This window comes from Sinocyclocheilus grahami, unplaced genomic scaffold (assembly GCF_001515645.1).
Source record: "Sinocyclocheilus grahami isolate Dianchi unplaced genomic scaffold, SAMN03320097.WGS_v1.1 scaffold126.1, whole genome shotgun sequence".
Classification (NCBI taxonomy): Eukaryota; Metazoa; Chordata; class Actinopteri; order Cypriniformes; family Cyprinidae; genus Sinocyclocheilus; species Sinocyclocheilus grahami.
This window is the reverse complement of record NW_015505305.1, coordinates 677,947-704,274: the sequence shown is the minus strand read 5'-3', so window position 1 is coordinate 704,274 and position 26,328 is coordinate 677,947. Positions and strand designations below refer to the sequence as shown.

General features: G+C 40.5%; 1 protein-coding gene across 4 annotated transcripts in view; it reads left to right on the top strand.

Annotated features, from left to right (window-relative positions):
• Positions 1-315: 315 nt before the first annotated feature.
• The window catches only part of LOC107590192 (zinc finger homeobox protein 4-like), an 82,543-nt gene continuing 56,530 nt past the window's right edge, over positions 316-26,328 (top strand). For 2 of the 4 annotated variants that reach the window (XM_016278824.1, XM_016278821.1), the window contains exons 1-3: positions 3,709-4,076; positions 20,510-23,109; positions 24,111-24,613. In XM_016278824.1, coding sequence (XP_016134310.1) covers positions 20,556-23,109; positions 24,111-24,613 — 3,057 coding nt within the window. In that variant the 5' untranslated portion in view covers positions 3,709-4,076; positions 20,510-20,555. Of the gene's footprint in view, positions 354-3,708; positions 4,077-4,926; positions 4,958-20,509; positions 23,110-24,110; positions 24,614-26,328 lie in introns of those variants that run through there. The other 2 variants (XM_016278822.1, XM_016278823.1) reach the window with 2 other exon arrangements.

The following is a 26,328-nucleotide window of genomic DNA, read 5'->3' as shown; positions in this document are numbered from 1 at the left end:
GCAATCTTGTATTTGTTTGTTGTACATACAAGCAAATTAATAAAATATTAACTACAGAACGCGCAAAAGCATTGTGCGGGGCACTTCATATTCTGTTTGAAAATCGCAAGAACGTTCTAATTGCTCCAATCATGAATGACATGTCATTGCGGTATATGAAATTAAAGTTAGATAAGTCCGCATTGAGGGAGGCTGCACCCAATCCCCAACTTATTTCCCATTTTGTGTTCGAGCATCACCGCGCTCCGCTCTTTTCAATGTGCCAAATCTAGGCATTTTCAAAAGAGTTTCCATATGCTATAAGCGGAGCATCAGAGAGACAGAGGACACCAGGATGCCCTTTTATACCAAAGGTACAAGCGATTTATTTTCTTTTTAGCTGGCGTTTATAAACAAGAAATGGGAATATATAGGACTAATGCTCAAATAAATATAACGTTTTAAACAGATTGCACGTCCAATATGTCGCTTTGGTGTAGGCTAACTGTCATTTTTAAAAGACAAAAGAGAGCTGATCGGATACAGATGACGGAGATTTTTTTCTTTTCTTTTCTTTTTTTTTTAAATTGGTGGTGGATGTTAAGCATTTTCTTCTTGTTTTTAAGAGAGAACTGTGAGATTCCAGAGTGGGACAAGTTTGAAACGATTAGGCTTTTAGGGGAAATTACAAAGGTATCGTTTGACTTTGAAATAAATAATCTTGTGGCGTAGTTTGTAGCCTACTTTTCTGGCAATTTTGTTGTTGTTTACTCACAGTGTGATCAATTTTCTGAATGCTTTGCCATGCCGACCTTACCAAATAAGTGTCAGCAAACGTGATTTTATAGCTAATCAATTGTGTTTTACACACATTTAGATATTTTCGTTTTGATCATGCATGTTCGACTACTTCTTATATTGCGCGGAAGTTTTCCCTTCCACAAATAGGCTATTCTAGTGAAAACTTTCTGGAGGTGTGTGTGTGTGTGCGTGTGTGTGTGAGAGAGAGAGAGAGAGAGAGAGAGAGCGTTGAGAATTTTTATTGGATTTAATTCTCCGTTAGCGGTTTCTTATATTGCGCGGAAGTTTTCCCTTCCACAAATAGGCTATTCTAGTGAAAACTTTCTGGAGGTGTGTGTGTGTGTGTGTGCGTGTGTGTGTGAGAGAGAGAGAGAGAGAGAGAGAGAGCGTTGAGAATTTTTATTGGATTTAATTCTCCGTTAGCGAAGCATTTTGGACAGTGTTTAATGAGGCTACAAAGGGTCAGTTACTGTCAAAACGTGACCTCTCAGACCCCAGAGGGCGCCAGGCGGTTTGGACAAACCTTTCATTTGTGGGACAGGACAGTCATTCACTCATTCAGTACGAGCAAAGAACCGAAAAAGAAACCCTGAAGTCATTGTTACACATCGTACGTTTTAGAAAGACAATTATAAGAAATCACAGGTCGCGAATTGTATGATGATTGCTTTATTGACATTTCACTTAAATCAATATTCATGCTGTTTTTGATACGTCCCATAGATAACACTAATGTTAAAATGTCATAAAAAAAGCGAACAAAGCCTGTGATATTGTTTACATATCCATATAGCTGAAAATAAGGAAAATGCACGGAAAAAATACATGAAACAAATATAAGCTAATCACCAATGATAAATGCTAGTCATTGTACACTACATGCTAGCTTTACCAAACAACAAAAATAAAAGGAAAAATCTCAATATATGTTCATTTCAAAAACATGCTGCAACAAGATACAATCTTACACAATTAATTCAAGATGAAATGATACACACATGAAGCGATTTTTGTCAGATAGCCCGAGAGAAAGAAGAGCAGAAAGTACGAGGGTGGACACGACAGACTAAGATAAGCACTAAATCAGCCACGCAGCTTCCAATTTCTCCATTTCACAGCCCAAAAGACAGCAAAACTCTTATAACTACGCTAAATGTATTCGTCAAGGTATAACGTTACTTGCATAAGAGGTGAGACCTTTAAATCAATAGTTTTAAAGTCCTCCGCGGTGAGCAGCAGAAACACAGTCGTCATTGGCAAATAAATAACCTTTACTCCGCCGCATTTGCTTTGCGTTTAAATGAAGGTAAAATCTGAAGCTCGTCTCGGTTTTGTTTCTGTTCTCTCGTTCATCCTGCCGAAACAGCACTTGGGTCTGGCAGGCATGAGTCCCCCGAGGACTACAAACAGTGGATCGGGGGTGAAGAAGTAACGCCTCTGTTGACCACCTCTCGCCCATCCAAAGACCCACAGTAGACATGCCAATCCAAGGGCTCGTGTTTTACTGCAAACACAGCTCTGGTAGCATCCTTATCGTGCGATCCGGTAACAGAGCCTCGCTCAATTCACCCCCTTCGATTTTTTCATAAAGGAGAGCCGATCTTTTGATTTTCTTCACGATTAACATCTTGTCGGATTTTCTTTCAATGGCGACATTTTAGGAGATGCAAACTGGATAATCAATCGGAGCACTTGCATGCGTGTTTGAATATGAACTAAACGCCTGATGAGTGAAATAGAAGGATGTCAATTTCATAAGCCTGGCTCTTTTACAGTAGGCTACTATGGGCTTTAAATCCGAGGCCCATTTACTGTCAAGTAGTGTACTTTTTCGGTTTATTTTGAACACTGTTTTATCGATAAATATTCTGCGAATTATTATTTGAATCTAATTTAACGTCACATATAATTTTTGTTTGCAAAACCAACGCGTATCATACAATGTGTCATTAAATATCTCTTATAAAAGCAAAATAATATTCACATCTGCATATTCTCTTACAATACAAGTGGCTACAATACAGTAGCTTAACTGAAAATCATTTTAAATACATGGCCTTTACAACTGATACGATTTGTTCATTTAATCTGCTGAGCTATTGGCATTTTACATGTGTCACGCAGATAACGGGTTATAATAAGCGACGCCTGTACAGTATTCATGTTTTTCTCACGTTTTCTCTTCATTTGCGTTGCATTTCATTCTTTATTTTTAGTAGGCTATTGTACTGTAGGAATAGCAAAAAGTGCCATTTTAGTCGTGTTGTTTTCTATTATTATTATTATTTTTATTTATTCCCTACAATGCAAACGGATGCTATTGCAACATAGTGTCCAAATGCATATTTCTGCTTTTTAAAATCTGAACATTTTCATAAATCGAAGTGTCTCGGGTAATTTTCTTTTACAATAAATAAAATAATAATAATTATATATATATAGAGAGAGAGAGAGAGAGAGGAAGCATTGCTAAAAGTACAAGATATTTAGGCCGACTGCATTACAAACAAAATCATATATTGCCTTTTTTTTAATAACAGCATGCAGACTTAACATTTCAAAAGTGCCATACTATAACATGTAGTCTTTTTTTTGTTTTTAATTCAATTAAAAATGATAATAAAACGGCTTTGATCACAGGTATGACTCAAAAAAAGTAAAAAAAAAAAAAAATCTCTTATTGTCCCACAAAATGTTCCAGGCCGTTACAGGACGTCTTGCCCACCGAAAAAGATTTCCCCCTATTAGATCATTTTAGGAATCTGGCTCGTACAGCCCTTCGGCTCTCCAAGTCGAAACAGCGCGTCATTTGCAATGTGGAGACTGTTGATCACCTCACTAATTACGTCTCTCTCTTTCTGCCTCGCGCTCTCTCTCTCCCTCCCTCGCGCGCTCACTCCCCCCCCTCTCTCTCTCTCATTCCCAGAGTGCATATCGAGAATAGACACACAAAGACATGCGCACTCAACTTAATCAGCCATTTTTTTAAACAGGGCTAAAACGATAATAATTAGCAGAATAAAGACATATCGGATTTTCATTTCCTTACCTCCTTTCCCTTACTCCTCCACAACTGAAACTGCTAGGCAGTCGTCGACACATCTTTTACACAACCGGACCCAAAGGATCGACTCTTACTGTAGTATTTACGTTTTTTCCTATAAAGTTGGAGGATTATTGTTGCATTTTTTTCTTTTTATCCTTTTTGTTTCCTACTTGCGCTACCATTGGATGTGATTTTCTTCAGAAAAAGCAAATATCAAGAGAAGAAGCGGAGGGAACTGCGGGGAAAGAAAGTAAGTTTTTTCCCCTTCTTCAACTTTTATTGAGTAACGTTAGTTGGTGTTAAATTTAGGTCGATTATTGATTTTCTTTCGCGACTAGTCCTGCCGAATCTGCGCTAATCCGCTGTTGGATTATGGCTTTATGTGATATAATTTAGACAAATGCCAGCCTAAATATTTTCCTCTCAGTTTGTAAAACAGTCCTTTTGCCGAACAGCCGCGAGCTGTCAGGCGATGTTGTCCTACCGTATCTACGTTACCCTAAACCTTTTCCAGACTCCATTTCGTGTCTTTTAAAAGCTAACCGCCATAAATGTCAAGTTTCGCTCTATTTTATACCGTTATTCGCTGATACGGAGTAAAAAGTGGACCGATTTGTACGCTCGCGGCTGTTGTGTTCGCCTCAGGAGTTGGGCTCGCCTCATCACAGCAAACGCTCAACAGCAGGGCTTCCTTACATTTGACCAAATCTTATTTCTCAAACAATACTAGTCATACATTTGATAAAATAGCTGCTCGAAAAGGTAACGTGTCGAGAACTGCCAATATACCCTGCAATAGTAAGAAACGCGAAGGCTACGTTTTGACCCGACGACGCTCCGGACCGGTGTTTTCCTCAAAAAAGACTCAAAAGCTGCACAGTTCACCTCAGATAACTAAAAGATCCTCCTTCGTATATTTCTGTTACCTGCAACGTGTAAGAGTCTCTCCACGCTGCGGCTCGGATGATGGTAACGATAGGAAGGATTGAACTCTTGTCTCTTCTGCCATATCCCGGACTCCTTCGTGTCTGTGGCAGACGTAAAAAACGGAATAAAAAGGACCGAAATCATTCCTATTTTCTTTAGAAAGCCCATTCCGTGTTTAAACTACTTGTGTCTTCTGTCTTGCCTGTAAGTTTCCTTCTCTTCTCCTTTCAGTTTTTCCTGAGAGAATTGTCCCCGAGTTTATAGAAAGGTCGGTAGATTCTTAAAGTTCGAAGTTTTTTTTTATTAATTTTTTTTGTGGTAAACGTTAACATTGGCATTGAAGACCGTGGCGTGTGTGTGAGCGCTTGGCTTTTGGGTTGATGGTGAGTGTGAGACAGAGTCTTGGCTCCGATTGGAACACGACAGTGACAAGGGCATCGATCGCTTCCATTGAGAGCACAGAAAAAACACAGGCAGTGGGGAGGCAGAGCACAGAGCCGCGGTGTGTATCGCTGTGTGTCTGCGCTCTCTCTGCTCTCTAAACCAGCAGATTTTCACTGTCTGGATCTCCGTATTGACAGGATTTTCAAGTTGTTTTTACCGTTGGCAGCATGTTTGCTTGCTTGTGTATTAAATTAGCTGCGTTTGATTTTTCTATGTTAGACATTGTGGATTTGTACGCTTTTTGTATTAATACGATCCTTTGTGGATACCTGGATTTGTTTGCAAATTGGAATTGCACCGGAATTGCATCTTTTTTTATTGGATTGTTTTGTTTTATTTTTTAATTTGGATTTTTTTGTAACAATAATAACATTATTATTATTATCATTATTATGTTGTACATTGTACGTTGTTTTGTATGTAATAGTTTTCTCTATTTTCGTATTAAACTTTTCAGCTTGAATTATTCTATTAATGTATTTCTATTAAAGAATAAAAGGATGAGTTTCATTCAGCATTTTTGCTGCTGTGTGACAACTGTTAGATGAAAAAATCTTATTTAAAAAGGTTGTGTCTGAGATCTGCTCTTACAGAAAGACACAACAGGTTTAGAAAAGATGGGGTTCAGTGCATTTGGTTGCAATAATGTAATTAGAAATGTTCATTTAAATGCAGTCATTTTATGACACCACTAGGCTTCTGGATCTATTAAGCGTGCTTTCACACACACACACAAGCTGATGTTTGCATTCACATGCATGTAGACACACACATAATATATGCACAAATTTGACAGAATCCATCTTTATAAAAAAAAAGAAAATCACAAGACCAGTGATCACCACAGTGGTATCAGTTTCTCCCCAAAAAGCTGCAATATAAAAAAAATGTCTGTAAAGGCCTTGTACTGGGTTAGACAGGGAAATACAGTTTTCTATTTTCGAATGTGGTGATATGAACCATTTAGAGCGCCAAGAGCTTCAATTCACTGGAGCATAGCTTGTTATTTCATTGCAGTCGTGGAAATTCGTTGTTGGTCAGCAATACTGAGAAGAAGCAGGAAAGATTTTTTTTTCTGTTTTCTTTAACCCTGACATTATCATAGTCCTCTGAGCTTTCTGCTGTCTATCATTAGGTGTTTGTTTTTTATTCATCTCGCACCATCTAGGCTACGCTTCACAGAGCGGCATAAATTTCATATGTGATAGAACATTTTTTTTCCATTTGGTCTCATCTTAAACCTTTGAACAGACCAATTTAATTTCGCTGGCACAGAAGGGGAAAAAAATGTATGTAGTGCCGGACAAAGGCTTTTTTAATCTTGCTGCGACTGTATGATTTCCTTTAAGATTCCCTATCTGTTACGATTTCAAAAGCTTAATGTCGTTACAAAAGGTATTGTCCATTTTTTCCCGCTGTCATTTTCTTGAAGAAATGCTTCTGAATTTTACATCAAGAACAATTTATTTTAGCTCTGTATTTTATGTACTCAATTGCTAGTGCTTGTTGTGGTTTCCTGAGCACATTAACTGTTTAATAACGTTTGTGTGTGCACTTCTCATAGATAGCATTGAGAAAACTGTCACATTGTTGTTAGAGGAACTATAGGGCTTTTGTTGTGGGCCCAATTGAATTTGGTTTGGAGGATGCAGTACTTGCCCTGGTCCGCAGAGCAGTGGGTGGAAAGCTGAGAAGTCAGGAGCTGGCTTAATGTATTAAGGGGGGCCTTTTTGTGTCAGCCCCGAGGCATTTCTGAGGCAGAAAGAGCCTCCCCTGCTTAGAGGCTTTCTGAAGGGTTAAACACTTGGATAGGGTTCAAGCTCCATAGTGCCTAGGGAAAGTGCATTTGAATATGTACAAGTTTCATGTAATTAGGACTTAATTTTATTAACATATGCAAATTGTTAACTCGGAGGTTTGTTCAGCTGGTGGAGATCAGCTGAGCACAAACGGCTCATTGTTCCTGGGGCAAATAATGGATTTTGGAGTTGGATGGTGGCAACGCATAACCAGCTATCTAATTTAAGTCGTACCATGGTGAAATTTCATTAGTAGCCATGGAGATGGGGTTAATTGTGCTGACTAATGGCCCTGACTACAGCGGTGGCCCCCAAAAAACAGCAAAAGCACGATGGCTTACTTAATCTGCCTCGCGATAACACTTGTTTAGACACGTTTCCCTCATGTGGGAATTTGCATATGCAAATCCAGGGTCTTCCTGATCTCATTCGTCATGTCGGGCTGTCAAACGCACAAAGACAATGAAAGCAAGAGCGAAGGCTGTTGCTCACCACAGAATGGGCAGCATTATTCAGGCCGACAACATTCTTTCATAATTTGTTTCTGATTAATAGACCAGACTGAGGCTGGTTCTGTTTGGGGCTTTTTGCAAAGAGAAGGTCAGGTCAGAAAGAGTTTCCACAGCAACTAAAGATCTATTATTTTCCCGTTGGCTAATTAAATCACATTCTTAAGGCCTCTCCACTTTTTTGAGTAGAGTGGAAGAGGAGGAAAAAAAAATACTGTCGCAGATAATCTCTAGTTTCCTTCAGCTATAGATGGGGGAAGCCTGGTGCAATGCTAGTTCTCCTGAAGTAATCCTGTTTTTTGACAGAAATGTAAACTGATATAATTGCTTTTCAGGAAAGGGAATGCAGGGTTTGTACAAGTGTAAAAAGCATCGGAAAAGGATTAGCATTTTTTTGCATAATGCACAGCGGCTTTGAATGGGGCACTGAATGGTTGACTGAGTGACTTAGATGAAAGGGAGATGGAAACGGTGCCTCCTTGTCCTTTCTTTCTAGGCCCCGCTTGTCCCCAAAGATGTTTGTCGAGGACTTGAGACAACAGGCACAGGCTTCATATTCCTGAAGCCTCCCAAGATGCCTGCAGATTTTGTCATGTGAAGTAATATGTATGATAATGGTGTCTCTCAACTGGTAAATTGCAGCCCGTATGCTTTATTCAGTAGTGTTCAGGCACAATAGCAGAGATGGGATTTCTTTTTTCCTCCAGTGTCCTCAATTTAAACAGGAAAGGTTTTGATTGAATGCTAGAAATGTGTGTACTACTTACTTTTTATTTCGTTTTGTTCTTTTACAGTCCTCAATATAAACAGGAACAGTTTTGATCAAGAACACTTGGAATATGTTTGTAATCATTTTGTTAAAACATTCCATGCTTGAATTTTTGTGTGTGCTTGTGCATGTGTGAAAAATAAAACGCTTAATACAGCATTCATATATTATAGATGAGGTGTTTTGGAGGACGGTCTGGTTCGAGCTCTAGTTTCTTGTTTTGGGGGGAAGGTACCAGTGTGACGTGAGCACTGCTTCCGTGATCTCAGCGTCACTGACATCACGATCTGTTAAATGAACGCGAGCTGCCGCCAGAGACGTATTTTTTTCCATGTTTTGTTGTGTTCTATGAGGCCTTGATCATCTTTCACTGACCTTTTATAGACTAGAGCTATCCTTTCATATGCATATGATTAAGGGAAAAGAATTGTAGCCAGGATAAGTGCTCACAGGTTATCATGAACAAAACGATTCTTCTTCTTTTCTCTTCTGTTTCTTTTTCCAACCATTCCAGGGGTGAAAAGCAAGTAGCTTTGAGTCGATTGTGAAAGGTGGCGATGTCAGTCTTTTTAACCCCAGCACTAAAGAAAAGGATACACCGTGGATGATGCTTCACGTCTGTTCATTTAAAAAAAAAAAAAAAGCTAGCATTTAGACAAGTCATGTTTTAGTGTCTGGTTGAATCAGGCGTGTACTGACAAGCTCAACCAGATGTTGATGTGGGCCCGGTTGCCAAGTGAAACTTGTATGCTGTGGATTGTCCCCCTTTACGCCCCCCACCGGCCCTTGAGATGTGCTCTCCTTACTCCGCAGCTTGGATGTAGTTAAAACGTCTCTTCCTCTTCCGCGACTTACACGCCGTTCCCCCCAATGTGTGAGAACACATGACCGATGAGGACATGGGCATTTCAAACAATCTTAAGGGTTGTTATGAGAAGGACTTGTTATCGGGAGGAAATGTAATTTTTGTCCTCATTGAGAACTTTCATTTTTGAGCACAGTTATCTAAATGTTTTTGTTGCTCTTGGTCTTCTGCCAGTCAGGATTACATTACTTTTACTGTCAGCTTGCGTCTCATCGGAGAAGGGGATTTTTCCCCTTCGTATTCTCAGGCCTTCTTTGGTTTTTCGTGATGGATATTTAAAAAAAGAGGGAGGGGGGGGGGACAAATCTTACTAAAGCAGTCAGTTTAATTTGTTTAGGCATTTGACTGGAAAAAGCAGTCATGTATGGAAATGAGCAGAATAGACCAAATATTGTAAAAAAAATTTAAGCAACAATTCAGGTTAAAGAAGAAGAAGAAGAACAGGACATTTAGCTTATGCAAATGCAGCTGTTGGTGAGCGCACTGGTGGCGTTTTGACTTCACAAGTTTTCAGGTACAAGTGTAGTCATTGTTGCTGAGACAATTAGTGAAAATTTTAAAAGGTACACGCTATATGATATTTTTTGACCATGTGGCATGTAAAAATAAGCTGTTCTTCTCTGTGAGACTGAGAGTTTTAAGTAAAAATATATTTAATCCATTGTAATATTATGTATTAGCAATTGACATAACGTCTGTCTCGTGTTTCAAAGCAGCTGAGATACAGTGCGACGAAATAATCTCTTGTGAAGATTTGTCTCTTTAGATCAGTGTTTCCCAACCTTTTTTTAGTCGCGGCACCCTTTGGAAATTTTAACAAACTTTTGTGGCACCCTAAAAAATAAATTTTGTCACAGTATTTGAATTTCTACCTTCAATATGATAATTTGAAAAGTATAGATATTCGGTACAACAGGGACGAACTGCAGAATATAATGTCATACAGATATTTTTAATATTATTAAAAAATGTTGTCCATCAAAGGTGGCAATCAGTAGGCTAATTTATATGACAGATTTTAATGTAGGCTTTTATACATATGTAAACATTATTTAATTACCATTATAACTAGCTATCTCACAAATGTTTGCTCACTCAAATTTTTATTTTACAGTGGGGTAATTTTGGTGCAGTAGCACGAGATTTCAAACTTGATTTCAAACTTTGAATTGAATAAAAAATGACAAGTAAGCAGTCAGTAATAAAATAAGAACAAATAAATAAATTAATAATGATAGCACAAATAAAAAATAACGACAGGCCTTCGAATTAAATAAATTGCTTTTTAGTTTTTCAGGTAGGTCTAACAGTAGGGTTAAAATATTAATTTTTTTTTTTTTTTTACCAATTATCCAAATAATGTTTAGTCCTAGAAAGCTATTATTATCAGAACACGCGAGCATAACATAGCGGTTAGCAGATCAATGAATGAGAGGGCAGCGTTACCAGAGTTGCACATATACCACACCATGTTACAACACAGTAGGGCTATTGCAGACAGAAACAATACTGTACTACATCGATGTTTCCTGTCGGCTCAATTTTTCAGTGGACTGTGCTGTTCCGATTCGCATGAACGGTATACGAGTGGAGCGCACAAGCATAGAGTGGGATAATACGCAGAGCGTTAAACACCATGGGAATGTGAAACCTGAGCGGTGAACTAATTTTCGGCAGCCGAAATTTCGGTGCATCTCTAATTATTGGCGACATCAGAAATGGATATTATATAATAGATGCTTTTTTTGAACATTTTAGCAATTTAAAAATATTAAAAAATTATTTTTTACACGGCACCCCTGCTCTCGACAGATGGCATCCCGGTTGGGAAACACTGCTTTAGATCACAGCAATGCTAACAGTAACCAAGTGTGCATTGAATATCATACAGAGGGATTGACATATTGCCACAGCTGTTATGAAGCACCTTTTTTCATGTCCAAGTACCATTATTTGGCCAAAGTTTGAGCTTAACAGTCACTTCCTCTTCCTGTATCTCCCTCCATATGTAGATTAAACTTTATAGGAGCTCCATTCAGACAGATGCACACTTAAAAATCGTACGCACCCTCGTTGCCGATCTCAGCTGGATAATAAGCCCATGATTAGTCATCAAGAGAGGGATGAGACCATAATTGAATATGTATGACCGGTAGTGCCTTATGTAAACAGATAAATGAGAGCCTGCCCTCATGAATATTCATGCCGCTTAGTTCATCTGGCCCTGTGATGAGGATATTAACATGGCTGTTCCACCTGTGTGTATGTGTCCAGACATGACACTGGCCCAGTGTTTGTGTTAGTCCAGAGGCTGAGCAAGAGAAGTCCCCGAAGAAGTATTTGGTTAATACTAGACTTCTCATATCCTGTCTCGCTCTGGTGTGGCATGTGCGTTGGAATCATCTTTAATTATTTGCTTTAAAGGGGGTTAGACTTTCCATCAGTGCAGATGAGTGGCACGGACTGAAGGCTGGTTTTGTGTGGGCACTCGAGGTCCCGGCATGGGTCGTCGTCTTTTTAGTTTTAATGACGTGTAGTGACAGAACTAGATTAAATGCGCAGTTCGCGGAGTTCACGTTAGAAAATCATGGTCACGAAATGAAAAGGACAAAGTATTGCATTGAGCCGAGTGTAAAAAGATAATGGAGTCATCTGTATTTTGGGCTTTTGAAAAAGCAACGATTTTCTGCCTCACCTTGTCCTCGTTTTTTTGGGGAGATTTCTTTGTTTTATATGGAGACAGTAGGGAGCCCTGGTTGCCGTGCCCATAACCATTTAAGTTATGGATAATCAAAGAAAGTGTAATAAAAAAGACCTATGGAAAGCGTATGAAAAAACCATTAAGGAAAATTGATGTCCTTTGGGGTGTTTCATATAAAATCAAATCAGAAGCCTTTGCAAAGATCAAGCGATGCATATGAACGTCGGACCGGAGGGCTGTTAAATCTGACGATGGATGGGGGCTAGACGAATATTTGAGAAAGCACAGATTATTTTCTATTTAATTCCTGTGAGTGTCTGAGATTTGTTGAAACAAACGTATATGTGCCATTTCATGCGCTTGCATCTGGGCTTTGCATATCAAAACACTCCCTCACCACAGCTTTATGCTTATTACTGCATGGCATTTGATAGCAAAACAAATCATTCTTCCCCCTGACTATTACCATTCAAAGCTGTAGGTATAATGTGTTTTCTTTGCTTTAATTAGTTGGCGGTTATGCTGATCCAGAGCTTGTTTTCTCTTCTAGGTTGTCATTGACCTTAAAATACCCCCAGTGTCTTGTTGAGGCCTTAGTGATCTGAAAAGCATAACACAATGTGGCCTTCCCCGCTGCAGCGCGCTGATAATGTTACAGCTGGGCCAAAGCGGCCCATATAGGCTTTCAAATGGCGTAAGTGGCAATAACCACAGACTCTTTTAATGTTTCTCTTCATTAGCACTGCTCACAGATATTTTTTCGGTCTCTTGCCCTTTTCATCTGAGAGAGAAACAATTTTTGGCTCCCTTATAATATGCCATTAAATTAATGATTTTTTTTAATGAGTCAAAAAAAGGATTAATCATTTTACTACGTGCGTCATTTTGTCTGGTGATTGTAGGAAGCAGACAGAGCGACGTGACTGCCAGATTCGTCGAAATTAACTTTGAAAATTGAATCGGGAGTTTGCGTGGCATTCCGTTTATTTGATAATGGAATATTGTGGCCCTAATTTCAGCTCATTCTAATTACATCTGACAGTTGTTTGTTTGGAGTGAAATCCAATTAAAGTGTACACTTTTCAAGCAGAATACTCCAGTTCCTTCTTAAAGAAATAATGACCCCATGATGGCTCTGAAAATAAATGTTTTTTTTGTGGGCATACAAGGGTAAACTCGCAACAGCTGTCAGAACAGAGTTTGTTTAAAAAGCAAATGCCTTTGGTCTAAAGTTCATTTGGAGAGCTCTCTAATTAAATATAGGCTCAAACCTTAAGTTAATTAGTAATTCTCTGGCTCCAGAAATTAGGCAGATCTGGAGCATGATCTCTCGTGCTGCCATATAAAGGCATTAAGGCCTGCACGGGAGAACTTAGTTAGCAGTAATTCATGCTTTAATAGATTGTTTGACATGTTTTGTGAAATTCCTGCGTGAAGAGCGCTCGGGTTAGCGCATAGCTAGTGGTGCTGGAATGCATGCAGGGATACCTGACCTGTGATTATGTTTATAATACTAGATAATTACAGGACCGGCAGGCTGGATGCTCTGTCTTTACTGAGCAGCTTGAACTTTAAACTTTTATTGTTTCTTGGGGAAAATGACAGCACGGAAAGGTCAAAATCTGTGGACAAAAAACAGGCTCTCGTTCCAAATGGCGCCTGCTTACCGCTCCCGGCCCACATGGTAGCGTGTCAAAACATTCATCAGGTTAAAGTTAGTTAACGGAGAACGACCGTAGAAATATAACACCTGTCTGACAGGCTTAACAGGGTATATTTTTAGATGGCTTGTTAAACGGTGAATTCACCCCCTCCCATGTGTTTTTTAAAGGTGAAATATGTGGCCTGTTTCACTTTTGTGTGTGTGTGTGTGTGTTTGGTCCTCACCTCTGCCTTTGCTATGTAAGCCATATTTGTTAGGGATGCTCAATTATGGCAAAAATCATGATCACGATTATTTTGGTCAGCATTGTAATCACGATTATTTAACACGATTATGAGGGGGCCATATAACCAAAACATTATATGAGTGATTTATTTAAAGCTAGTGATTTATATCAAATATATATTTCCAGTAAATAAGGTTGCTATGACATCTACGTTGTAGAGACCAGCGGAATTTCAAATAAATAAACAAAAAGTCCTCAAAATTATTGAAAATAATAAACTGTCAGTAATAAAAAAGCAAAGGACAAATACAATAGAATAAATAGATACAAATGAAACAAACTGTGCTTTAATGTTTTTTATGCAAGTCTCAAGCAGTTTACAGCCTACTACAGAAATTAATAATCAAATGTAAAATAAAACAGCATAGTCTTCACTGTAAGAATTAAACTTTTTTTGTTTCTTATTAAAGTTACAAAAGTCCTTCACTCAAGAGCAGTGTGTGATTTTGAATTTGTCTTTTGTTGTTTGATTAATATTAAGCACACAGTCGCAGCAGGTAAATAGCCCACTGCCACTTTAAGAGCCACACAATTTTCCGTTACACGCGTATTTTAATTCTCAACTCTTTACGTTCATTTATTACTTGACCGACGAAGGTATACATAAATAATCACTAAGCGCCGCATTTTTGCCTGTATTTGACCGTTTAGGCGCACACCTTGAGCTAAAAGATGACTTTACATGTCCGTGTTCTGTTCCGTCTCTAAGCGCATATATCTTCCTGAGGAGCAGCACAAGTTCTCTTTCATGCTTTTAAAAACATGAATAAATATACTTCTATAAATCAAGCATGTCCCATTTTGCAAAAGTCACGTTACATGATTTTACTGATTTGCACGTGAAATTGGGCTTTTATGGAGGAACGAATGCGCAGTGCTGGAAAAGGGGCCGGAATGGGCCACAATAATCGTTTTATCTCGATTACTGTATTTTCATAATCGTTGGAGGCCGAAATCGAAACTGTTTTTCGATTAATTGCACAGCCCTAATATTTGTAGGCTTTATTTGCAAGCAACAAACACAAAGTATGTGTTTGATTTGTTTGAAGCAAGATTATGTGAGCGTCACTCATTCTGACAACTTCGATTGCAGGCTTGACCTTTTTTAATTGTGCTTTATTTTTTTTATGTACTGGAAGGGGCAGTGCTTTCAAACAGATGTGCGTAAAACTACGATTTATGTAACTGGTAAGCGCTTTCATATTGTATGTATTGTACTCCACAAGAACATGTTTGACCAGTAGATTAATATTTATTTAGCACAGTGAAATCAAGGGATTAGTCAGTCATCATTTTAACTCTAATCCTGCTTGGCAAAAACTAGACAAAGAGGGTGATTACTGAACACGGACTGGCAAAGCTACAATTAGATTCTCTGCTTTTGTTGTCAAGAACGGGAAAAAAACACACACACAACACATACACAAAGGTTTTTTTTTATCCCCGTGAAGAGATATAAAAAAAAGCAGAAAGCAAACATATTCATCACTCGTACTTGTGCGGACAGCAGAAAGATCACGAGATGAATTCACGTCAAGCCAGTGAATCAGAGAAAACGACTCTAATTTTAGTCAGTGCCTCCTCTGAGAAATGTGTGTTTCTAGTGAGTCGGTGCGTGTTTAGTCATATTCTGTGTCAGTGCCTGTACATGTTTGTGTCATTACTATAAAGAGGAAACAGCATATCTGCTTTACTAATTAAGCCGTAAGACTCACCAGGGGCAACGCATTGATTTGCATCTGGCTTATTTCTCTTAGCAAAAAACACACGGCAAATACTGTATGCCTGATGGGTCTCAGGTGGGCAATGTGCGTGGTTGTCTCTACGACGCTCTCCAAGTTAACTGTCGAAGTTAACTTTGCAAAGCTGAAGTGAGAGAGAGAGAGAGAGAGAGAGAGAGAGGTGGGGTTAAAGAGATGATCTGCTGTGTCACGTGGACACGGGCACAAGAGAAGATGTGAAACCAGATGTGGGGTGAAAAAAAGGCTAAAGAGGAAGACTAGTGGGGAACCTGCCAGCATACGTTCCCCTTTCCCCTCCTTCTCTTTTTCTCAGTTGAAAAAGAATGTTAATGATTTTTTTCACCCCCCTGCGTTCCTCCAGAGACACAGCCTCATTGTTTGTCGTGAGGACCTTTTCTTTCAAACTTAATTACCTTCTCCCCTTTTTTCGGTGACTTGGACTGAAAGTTTGCACTGTGTCGGGAGAGGTCGTCACACATTCTTTTTACGCTCCTTTTCATTAATCCGGGGTGTGCAGGCATTTTCTCTCCGTGTCGGGATGGTAGGGGAGGGTAATGGAAGAGCCTCGGAATGATCCGCAGGAAGCTTAAAGTCGGTTAATGCAGTATAATAGTCTGGACATAGACTGGCCTTTGTTTGTGAGGTTCATTTCGAATCAGGCGTAATTAACTCCAGAGTGTTTCCAGATTGCCAGCGAGGAGAAATTGCAGCCTTCTCTGCTTTGAATTGAGAAAAGACATTAGCTATGTAGATTATGTTTCCCTTTGATACCAGCCTCTCCTGTTAAAAGTTTTCGAATGAGAGAGGGAGCCGTATAAACCCAGGCACTCTTTTTTTGCCTCTCATTTAAAGGGTCTATTTGAAGTAATTTTGTATGTAAAACTCATGTCATGTCATATGTTTTTTAATTTTTAGTATTATAAAATTTTAAAGATTTAAAAATAACTTGTTAACTTGTTTTGTGCTTCAGATTGTTTGACTCTTTTGTTAAACGCCAGCCACAGAAAGGTAATTTGTACAACAGCTAAATAGATGTCTTTTGCTGATGTGGATTTGCCACACCCAACAGTAATGATATGTTGCGTATTGAAAATGAGGCCCTTAAATGTGGTTATGGCACAGGGGAGATATCCTGCTTCTACTGTTACACCTCTGGGCATCGACGGGGTCGTGAAAAGCCTTTGTGAAAAAAGGGTCATGCAAACCCCCCCCACACTCCTTTTCTCTCCCCTTTGCAATTCTCTCTCTTTTTTTGGACTTAAACAAGAAAGAATTAAGCCTCCCGGTGTCCTTGGAGGCCAGAGAAGCTCTTGATGTTTGGATAATACCACTTTGATGGATTTTTCATCAGTTCTTCTTTCTGCATGGAAACAAATAAACAAGTATAATTAGACTTGTGAAGGCCCATTCATGCCTTTGTTAGGATTAGATATATGTGCAGTTTGCATGCTGTGACTCTCCTTTGTCTTTCCCTAACTCACTATGACATTTTGATAGAGGATTTGGTGTTGAGAAAAGTCCCAGCAAAGGCTGGGGTGACCTTTCCTAAATCGGATATAATTTGGAGGCGTTTTACCTATTTTTCCTGCTTTTTTCTTTCGCACTCATATTGCAGTTCCACTTCAGTAACGCGTGACACATATTTGCACGCTAACGTTTAACGGTTGTCTATGTCTCAAAAAAAAAAAAGGTCGACCTGAAAAACTATTTAGGGAAGAAAGGGTGAGTGAAATCCTTTTTCTTTGGAGGCGGGTTGGTTGGATCAGGGGGAGTCTTAGCACTCGGGTAAACCTAGCATTCCTACTCCATTATTCCTGTCTCTTGATCAGATCACATTCTTTTTAATCACTTCACAGGCAGCGTCTCCACAGAGAACCGAGAGAGAAGCCGAGACAATCTTAATTAAAAAACAGAGGTAGAAACACTGTTTGCCATCTTTTTCTTCTAATGGGAACGGGAGCCATTTCCATGCAATGAGATCTGTCCTCATTGTTTTGAGAGAGTGTTCTTTCAGTTCCAAGAAAAAGAGCTTAGTTTTTTTTCTTTTTTTTTTTGTAGCCTTTGCTTTTTAGACCGAATAGAAGGAGGGAATATAAGACAAGAGAGAAAAGCTGTTTCACAGTTAAGTTACAACACATTGGAGGAATTGTAGAATGGTGTATAGAAAAAGGTGTTAACAGAGGAAAAATGCAGTCAAAAAGAACAGAGCCCCTTTTAAAAGCAAAGTACATACTTAAGACTAGTTTCTGTCTTTTGGGTGGAAAAGAGAGTATGTTAACAATTGAGATTGACTTTTCTGTAGCTGGTTTGAAGAAAGATGCCTGCATGTGATTTTTTCGAAGTCCTTCTTGTCAGGCATCTTGAGCACTTGAGGATGTCTGGATAATATGCAGTGACTTGCTGTAGCAAACAGTGATTTATATATTTATTTTTGTGAGAAGAAATTGATGGGCACACTAAGTTACCAGGCTGATTGTCAATTAAATGTCTTCTGATGCGAAATATCAATATGAAAGCTAGAGGTGCTCTCAGCATCCCCGGATACTTGCCTCCTATCAAAACAAGCGTAGCTCTGAGCTGTTTAGCTCTTTTGTGCCTTGCTTTATAATTCATAGGCATGTAATGATTCACATGCATAGCCAAGAATGTAGAGACACAGGCAAATCCAGAGGAGGCATCTCTCTCAGCACTTCAAGTGTCAAGAAATGCATAATTCATCTCAAACTGTGCGTTTTATGTCCGGACCCGCATTAACTGATGCTGTGTTAAGGATCCGAAGGAAAGCAACAAACACGCACAGTTGCTCACAAAATCTCTGCATAAATTCTATTTTTCTGCTACCTGAAAGAAAGAAAAAAGAATGAGGAAGCCGGTTGTATAATTACAGCTTCCATATTGTATTTGATACTTTTTAAAGGCTGAATTCAAACAGAAACAAATCACAGGCAGCCGCTGACAAGGTAGACACGTGAGGGAGAGTGTGTGTTTTGTGAAGATTGCTTGTTTTATGATGTGCAGTGGGTTTTGTGTTAATGTCGCTGGAATGTTGTGTGCGCCTCACACACTCAACCAGCGCCCACAGGCCCTGGAGGCACAGCTGCTGGCTCTGTGATCTTACACCAGGAGATGCAGAAATTATCACAGGAGAATACTGTAATCTAGCTCTCGCTTCTCTGCCAAACGTGTGTTTTTGGAGACGTACATTACTCTTCGCTTGCATAAATGACCCCCCGCCCCACTTCGCCACTGCACACATACACACCTTTTTCTTTTCTTGTGTGAAGCTAATTCTAATAGGTGCTAATTTTGCACTAAATGCTGTGCAGTTTTGCTCTCAGGGCATTTGAGAGCAATCTCAAGTCTTTATTTTCACAGCAGTGCATTGTGCAGATCACCCCCACCAATTGTTTATTATACAATTTAATTTTCATTTCATTAATGTGATTGGCTAGCTTATCTTCATTTTCTAGCAGAAGTATCCTTATTCTTTATTTCTGTGTGTTTCCTCGTGTTAGCTATTGAGATTATACTTGATTTGAATAGTAAAATGTATAATTTCTGTGCATAATATTCATATGATATCCCAAACGTATTAAGCCAGAGCTTCATTTAAATTAATCCCCAATGAATCTGCAAAAAAAGTGATTTGAACATAGCTAGGTGGAGAGGGCATGTCTGTAATTGTTGTTTAATTTTGCATCATCTTTAGCCTCGTTTCCATTTGGAAAAAAAAGTGCTTTTCCAAATTGCATTGTGTTCAATAAGTTATTATCAGATTTCCTGTATTCTTGAGAATAATGAGAAAATAAAGCCTGGCGCAGCAGACAGGGCTGCTGTTTTAAAATTCTGGCTCTGTCTTGAGTGTATTTCATTTTAATTGAAAGCACAGCAGTTGCAAACCCGTCATTGTTGGCCTTCACTACAAATCTCTACCTCTTCTGCACACACTGATATCACCCTGAAAATTTGGAGCAGCTGGGTTTCTGTTTGCTCGCCGGGCCTCATTCGCCGAGTCTGGGCATGGTAGGCACATACGCTTTGGATCCAACTCTATTTCAGCGTCCAAGCTTAGCCCCAGTCTTTGAATTTGCATTGCCAGCCTAAACACAGAATAAATTGTCTGTGGTCCAAAAACAAACAAACAAAAAAAAAATATATATATATATGATTGAAGTGTTTTCATCAGCAAGGTGCACATATGATTTGTGAAAGCCAGGAGAGACCCTGATTGAGGCAGTGACGGTTTGGAGATGGGCAGCCATCCAGGATAGATAACATCTCGATTGTTTTTCAAATGGTGTGCTTTATGTGCTTGGGTTTTTGTGAGCTGCCAAGGATGAAAAATGAAAAACAAAAAAAGTGAAAAGAAATTGCGAGATGGCCCTCCCAGGGTGACTGGACTGGGTGTGCTAAATATTAATTTGAGTTTGAGGTGATTGTCAGAAAGGCCAAAGCGTGGGTTAGAATTTGGATGGCTGCTTAATCAGGGCTTGTTAGATACCTACTGGGGCATCTCTCAGAGGGAAGATTTGGAGTAAACTGATTTACTGAGTAACATAGGAACCAAAGAGATACCGCCTCTCTCTGACAAAGTTGTAATGATTTGAATGTGGTGGTCCATCCCCCTTTTCTTTGCTTATTGTAATTATGTTGCAATGATAAAGGGGCTCTCAGAAACTTTTGTGTGGTAGTGGTTTGATTTTAAGGGGAGTGCTGCACATACTTAAACCTCTTTTAACAATTAAAAACTCGTTAGCCTCTGCTAAAATCAATGGAGTGTCTGTCTGTACATTTAAAAATCATACAGGTTTTTTTCTAGGTAGACCTCCGCTGCTCATTTTTGAGGTAATTCACGAGTAATTTCAGTGCAGGAATGCTCTCTATATCATCAAGGACAGCACATGCTGAAGATCAGGTGCACCATCATTATGCACATTCTAATATGTCTTTGCTCTCTTTTGTTTTTTTATTTACGCAGGTCCCTGACAGGCTGGATGAAATGAGATCCCCATGTAGCGATTACCATGGAAACTTGTGATTCCCCTTCTCTCTCAAGGCAGGAAAATGGGCAGCAGATATCAAAGCTACGTGAGACGACACATCTTGATAATGAGGTGCCAGAGAAAGTCCCTGGGATGGAGCCTGACAAAGAAAACAGCCCTGCGGATGACAACCTGAGGACGGAGGAGAGCCGTCGAGAGATCGCATCGGCATTGAGCGCGGAGAATGCGATAGGTGCAGCCACTAAAGAGATCCCCTGCAACGAATGTGCCACTTCCTTCTTGAGTTTACAAAAATACATGGAGCACCACTGCCCGAATGCTCGCCTTCCTCTTCTGAAGGACGAGAATGAGAGCGAGGTCAGCGACCTTGAGGACAGCGATGTAGAGAACCTGACAGGAGAGATAGTTTACCAGCCAGATGGCTCAGCTTTTATTCTTGAGGACTCCAAAGAAGGTGGCCAGAATGCCCAGTCAGGGGTTAAAAGCCTCTTCTCTCCAGCACTGTTTTCAAACTCCCAAACTGGTGCTGGGGACAAGACTGAGCAGTCGGCCACAGCCCCCATGTCCTTTTATCCACAAGTGATCAATACCTTTCACATCGCTTCATCCCTCGGGAAACCATTTATGGCCGACCAGGCTTTCCCAAATACCTCAGCATTAGCAGGAGATGGTCCTGTGTTGCACACTTTCCGTGTCTACGATCTCCGACACAAGAGTGATAAAGACTATCTTACCATTGATGGCGCAGCCAAAAACTCCTGTGTGTCCAAAGATGTTCCAAACAATGTGGACTTGTCTAAATTTGATGGTTGCATTAGTGATGGGAAAAGGAAACCTATTCTGATGTGTTTCTTGTGCAAGTTGTCTTTTGGTTATAGTAGGTCATTTGTAACCCATGCTGTGCATGATCATCGGATGACCCTCAGTGAGCAGGAGCAAAAGCTCCTTAGTAATAAATATGTCTCTGCCATAATACAGGGCATTGGTAAAGACAAAGAACCTCTTATAAGCTTTCTGGAACCAAAAAAAAACAATTCTGTGTTACCACACTTTTCTACTGCAAACTTCATGGGCCCTGATCCAGGCATTCACAGCCTGTGGAACACCTTTCACATGGAAAACGGTGATTCCCTGCAGGCTGGTTTCGCCTTCCTGAAAGGAAGTGCCAGTTTGGCATCTTCTGCAGACCAGTCGCCCAGGAGTGCCCAGATGCCAAAGGCTGAACTGAACCTCGGGGTTGTGGCCACCTCGGCGCTCAAGTCCCCCGTCGGCTCCATGTCTCTCCAGCGCTCGTCACCAGGGGCTGGGTGCAGGGATCAGGAAAGCAACTGTGAACGGCAGAAGGACATTAGCACTTTGCATGCGAATGGTGAGGTCCCCATCAAAAGCGAGCCCAGAGATGGGGCCGATGCTGTGGAGGACGAAGACATATTTTTGAACGAGCTCGACGACGATGGTGTTTGTGAACTTGGGGAAGGTACCAGTAGCAAAGATTTCCCTTTCTTAAACCAAAGCATTTCTCCTTTATCGTCCAGTGTGCTAAAATTTACTGAAAGGGGTACTACTTCCTCTGTGACTGTTGCCAATGACCTAGAGAAGACAAAGCAAGCTGCTGCCAGCTTGGACTACAGCAATGACTCTATGAGTGGAGGCAGCAAAGACGGCTGCGACTCCAATGGCAGCGGGGATGGCAGTCCGCCATCTCTTCCTCTTGACATGACACGACGAGATGACGAAAGCCCAGGCCCACTGCACCAGCATGCTGCCACGCCCAACACCCCTGGCACCCCTGGCCCAGGAGAGTGCTCTCCTGGAAGTGGAATCGAATGCCCCAAGTGTGACACTGTCTTAGGTTCTTCGCGTTCACTTGGTGGTCATATGACCATGATGCACTCACGGAACTCCTGTAAGACGCTCAAATGCCCCAAATGCAATTGGCACTACAAGTACCAGCAGACCCTAGATGCTCACATGAAGGAGAAGCACCCAGAGTCTGGAGACTCTTGTGTCTATTGCTGCACGGGCCAGCCTCACCCTCGACTTGCCCGAGGTGAGAGCTACACGTGCGGCTACAAACCTTTCCGCTGTGAGGTGTGCAATTACTCCACAACCACCAAAGGCAACCTTAGCATACACATGCAGTCGGATAAGCACCTCAACAATGTGCAGACGCTGCAGAATGGAGGAACGGAAGCCATCTACAACCACACTGCTCCTGTGGCGAATGCCAGTCTGAGCGGGTGTGGCACACCTTCACCCTCCAAGCCCAAACAGAAACCCATGTGGCGATGCGAGGTCTGCGACTATGAGACCAATGTGGCTCGCAATTTGCGCATTCACATGACAAGTGAGAAACACATGCACAACATGATGCTTCTTCAGCAGAACATGAAGCAGATCCAGCACAACTTGCATCTGGGCTTGGCGCCGGCCGAGGCGGAGCTCTACCAGTACTACCTGGCCCAGAACATCGGGCTTTCCGGTATGAAACTGGAGAACCCTTCAGACCCACAGATGATGATCAACCCCTTCCAGCTTGACCCTAGCACTGCCGCAGTTCTGGCTCCCGGTCACAGTGAGTAGTTTTCCCTTGGATATGCTTGTCACTCACTTTCTTTTGTTCTCTTCCTCCTTCACTGACTCTGGTCTTATTACTCCTGTCATTATTGTTTCCTGCTCTCGACCTGTTTTGTGATTTGAGCTGCTATGTGAGAATCTGTTTCCTAATTTTCTTAAGTTTAGACCTTTTCTCCACCCAGAAAAACCTCATCTTAACATGGATTGTAGTGAGCAGATTGCCTACACACAACAGCAGCAGTTTTATTCTTTCACTTTGTCAATCAAGACCAAACACAGCCTTTATGCATCTGTTTCTGAAAGCCGACACCCTTATGCATTCATCTCATGGATCTTTACCTCAATACATAGTATAGACTGGCACATATACATTAGCCTGTCAAGAAATATTGTTTCCACAAAAAACAGTCTTTCATCCAGCAACTCAGAAACTCTTGTCTAACAAAATGCTATATTTGTACCTTGTCTTGATCTTGTGTAATTATTAAATTCAAAGCTTTTTGTTCCAGGGGGTTGAGGGTATGAAAAATGATCTAGTTTGCATCTAAAAGTGCATAGATCAAAGGACTAAATTACAATTAGATGTAAGATGATCTGTTTTTTTAGCATTTTAATTTTTAGAACTACTGTTGAGGCAGGCTCATTTTATATTGATCAGTTTTGTGTCTTTAAAGAGAGAAGAAGAAAAAAATACATGCTTGAGTACAAACTCAGGAATGCCCTGGTAGGAGTAATTAAAGCTATCTGATGAGGGAGTTTAGAACTTGAAAGGGATGATTGTAATTGATCCTGATTCAATCCTATTATAGCTTTTTATAGTTAAGGCTTTATAAAAGCCATACTCCTTACTGGGGCTCTTTTTTTATTATCAAATCCTTTTGTATGGGTGCCCTACACCAGTCTCTTAGCTCTTTTTAAATTTCATTTAATTAAAAAAAAACATACTTTTCTCCTTTTATACTCCCTGTGCTCTCCCTCTCTCTCCCTCTCTCCCTGCAGTAAATAATGAGCTGCCTGCCGAGCTGCATCTTGCGAGTGGTCAGCTAATGGGTGATGACCTGTCCGTCCTCTCTGCTGGGGAGCTGTCACCTTGCATCAATGACCCGCTGCTGAAGCTCTTCCAGTGCGCTGTGTGCAACAAATTCAGCTCTGACTGCCTGGAGGCCCTCAGCGGGCACGTGGCGGCGGAGCGATCGCTTCCGGAAGAGGAGTGGAGGGCCGTGATGGGAGACATCTACCAGTGCAAGCTGTGCAACTACAACACGCAGCTCAAGGCCAATTTCCAGCTCCACTGCAAGACCGACAAGCACATGCAGAAGTATCAGCTGGTGGCCCACATCAAGGAAGGTGGCAAAGCTAACCAGTGGCGTCTCAAGTGCATTGCCATCGGCAACCCCGTGCACCTGAAGTGTAACGCCTGTGACTACTACAGCAACAGTGTGGAGAAGCTGAGACTGCATGCGACCAACCAGAGGCATGAAGCAACGCTGAAGGTCTACAAGGTCAGTTATGCTTTACTTTGTGTTGAACTGTGTCATGACCCACTGTCCTAGTTCTGTGTGTTCTCGGTGTTATTGCATTATATCTATTTTATCACTGTATTTGAAAGAGGCAGATAATTCAGTGGCCATGATCAGGAGAACACAAACAGTGAAGATTTGTTTTCTAGCACCACTTTTTTTTTTTTAATGATGTCAGATGTCATTAGTCCAGCTGTAAATTTGATTTGGCCTTCCATGCTCGCCCTTTTCCCAGTTTCCTCTGCTCACTTTCCTGTAAAGGCAGGAATATGCCAGTCTGCCTGTTTACACGATGCCTTTCAGAAATCAAACCTAATTGAATTTATGCCAGAAATATCAATATTTTTAACAGTTGGCCACTGTTGTAGTGCCTCACCGAATTTTCACCTCTGAAGTAAGCTGCCCCATCAGCTAGTATACAACAAACATCATGTGAACAGCTGACAAATTTTTAATGTGTGACCATGTGGCTATCAACATGCAGGCAAAAGAAAGGGAAAACAATTTGATTATTTTTAGATTGCCTTGTGTTTTACTAGTTTTTTTAAACATTCAAATTACATTTTGAAGATTCATATTTTACTGTTTTGCTGAAGGCCTAAGGCAGATAACTGATCCACAGCGGTGGGGGTTGAAAAGAGACCACTGCAGCCTCATCCTGTTCTTAAGTGCATTTGGGTGTTGACTTACTGGACTTGTGTGATTGCCTGAAACAATAATACTAACATCCTGAAATCATAGACCAGCATCACATCTCAGACACATTAGTGGACTCCTCTGGATAAACTGTATTAACTTAATGAGGATCTATTGACCAGCATTAGTTACTTTTGACTTGTGTGTGTGCTCGTAAGCCGGACTCAGCTGTATATTTAGAAAAGTGAATTTAGCAGCTGACAATGACTAGACTGCAAACAAAATTGGCAGTCTTGTAATGATAGCAATAGCGCAAACAATTCATTACTTTGACCCAATTACAAATATAGTCATTCAAAAATGGAATTTTATAGGAAAATACAACTACTGTCACTTTCACTTTGAGAACCTCCTGAAACAAAAAAGTTAAGTCAGAACCAAATGCTGAAAAAGGCCTTCTGAGAATAAGAAATGGTCAGTGTCTACTACTTCTTTTTTTATTAATTTTTTTAAAGGAGTCCTATTATGCTTTTTCACTTTTTCATCTTTAGTTAGTCTGTAATGTTGCTGTTTGAACATAAAAAAGATCTTCAAAGTCCACTTCAAAAGGAGATATTTTATTTAACAGAAATCACTTTTCAAAAACTACAACGAACGACTCGTTTGGACTACAACGCATATTTTCCGGGATTTGTGATTTCACAAATATCGACAAATGGGACGAGGCCTGGTTGAGCTGCACTAGAGAAGGCAACGAGTGCTATGTCGGAGACACGCTAGCTTTCCCAAGGCAGACGAACTTAGAGTGGTTACAATCATCCGGGTTTAAATCGTGCTCAAATTGATTTGATATTGACGCAATATTTACACTGAAGCTCGCAGGTGGCTATGGTAAGGGGCATGAAATTTCCCGACCAGGCGCCGAGTGCTGCCAATCACAGCACACACTGGCCCAGCTAACCAATCACAACACACACTGGCCCAGCTAACCAATCACAGCACATTTAGTATTTCAGAAGGCGGGCTTTCATTTGATACAGGAACTATTCGAGCCGTTCATG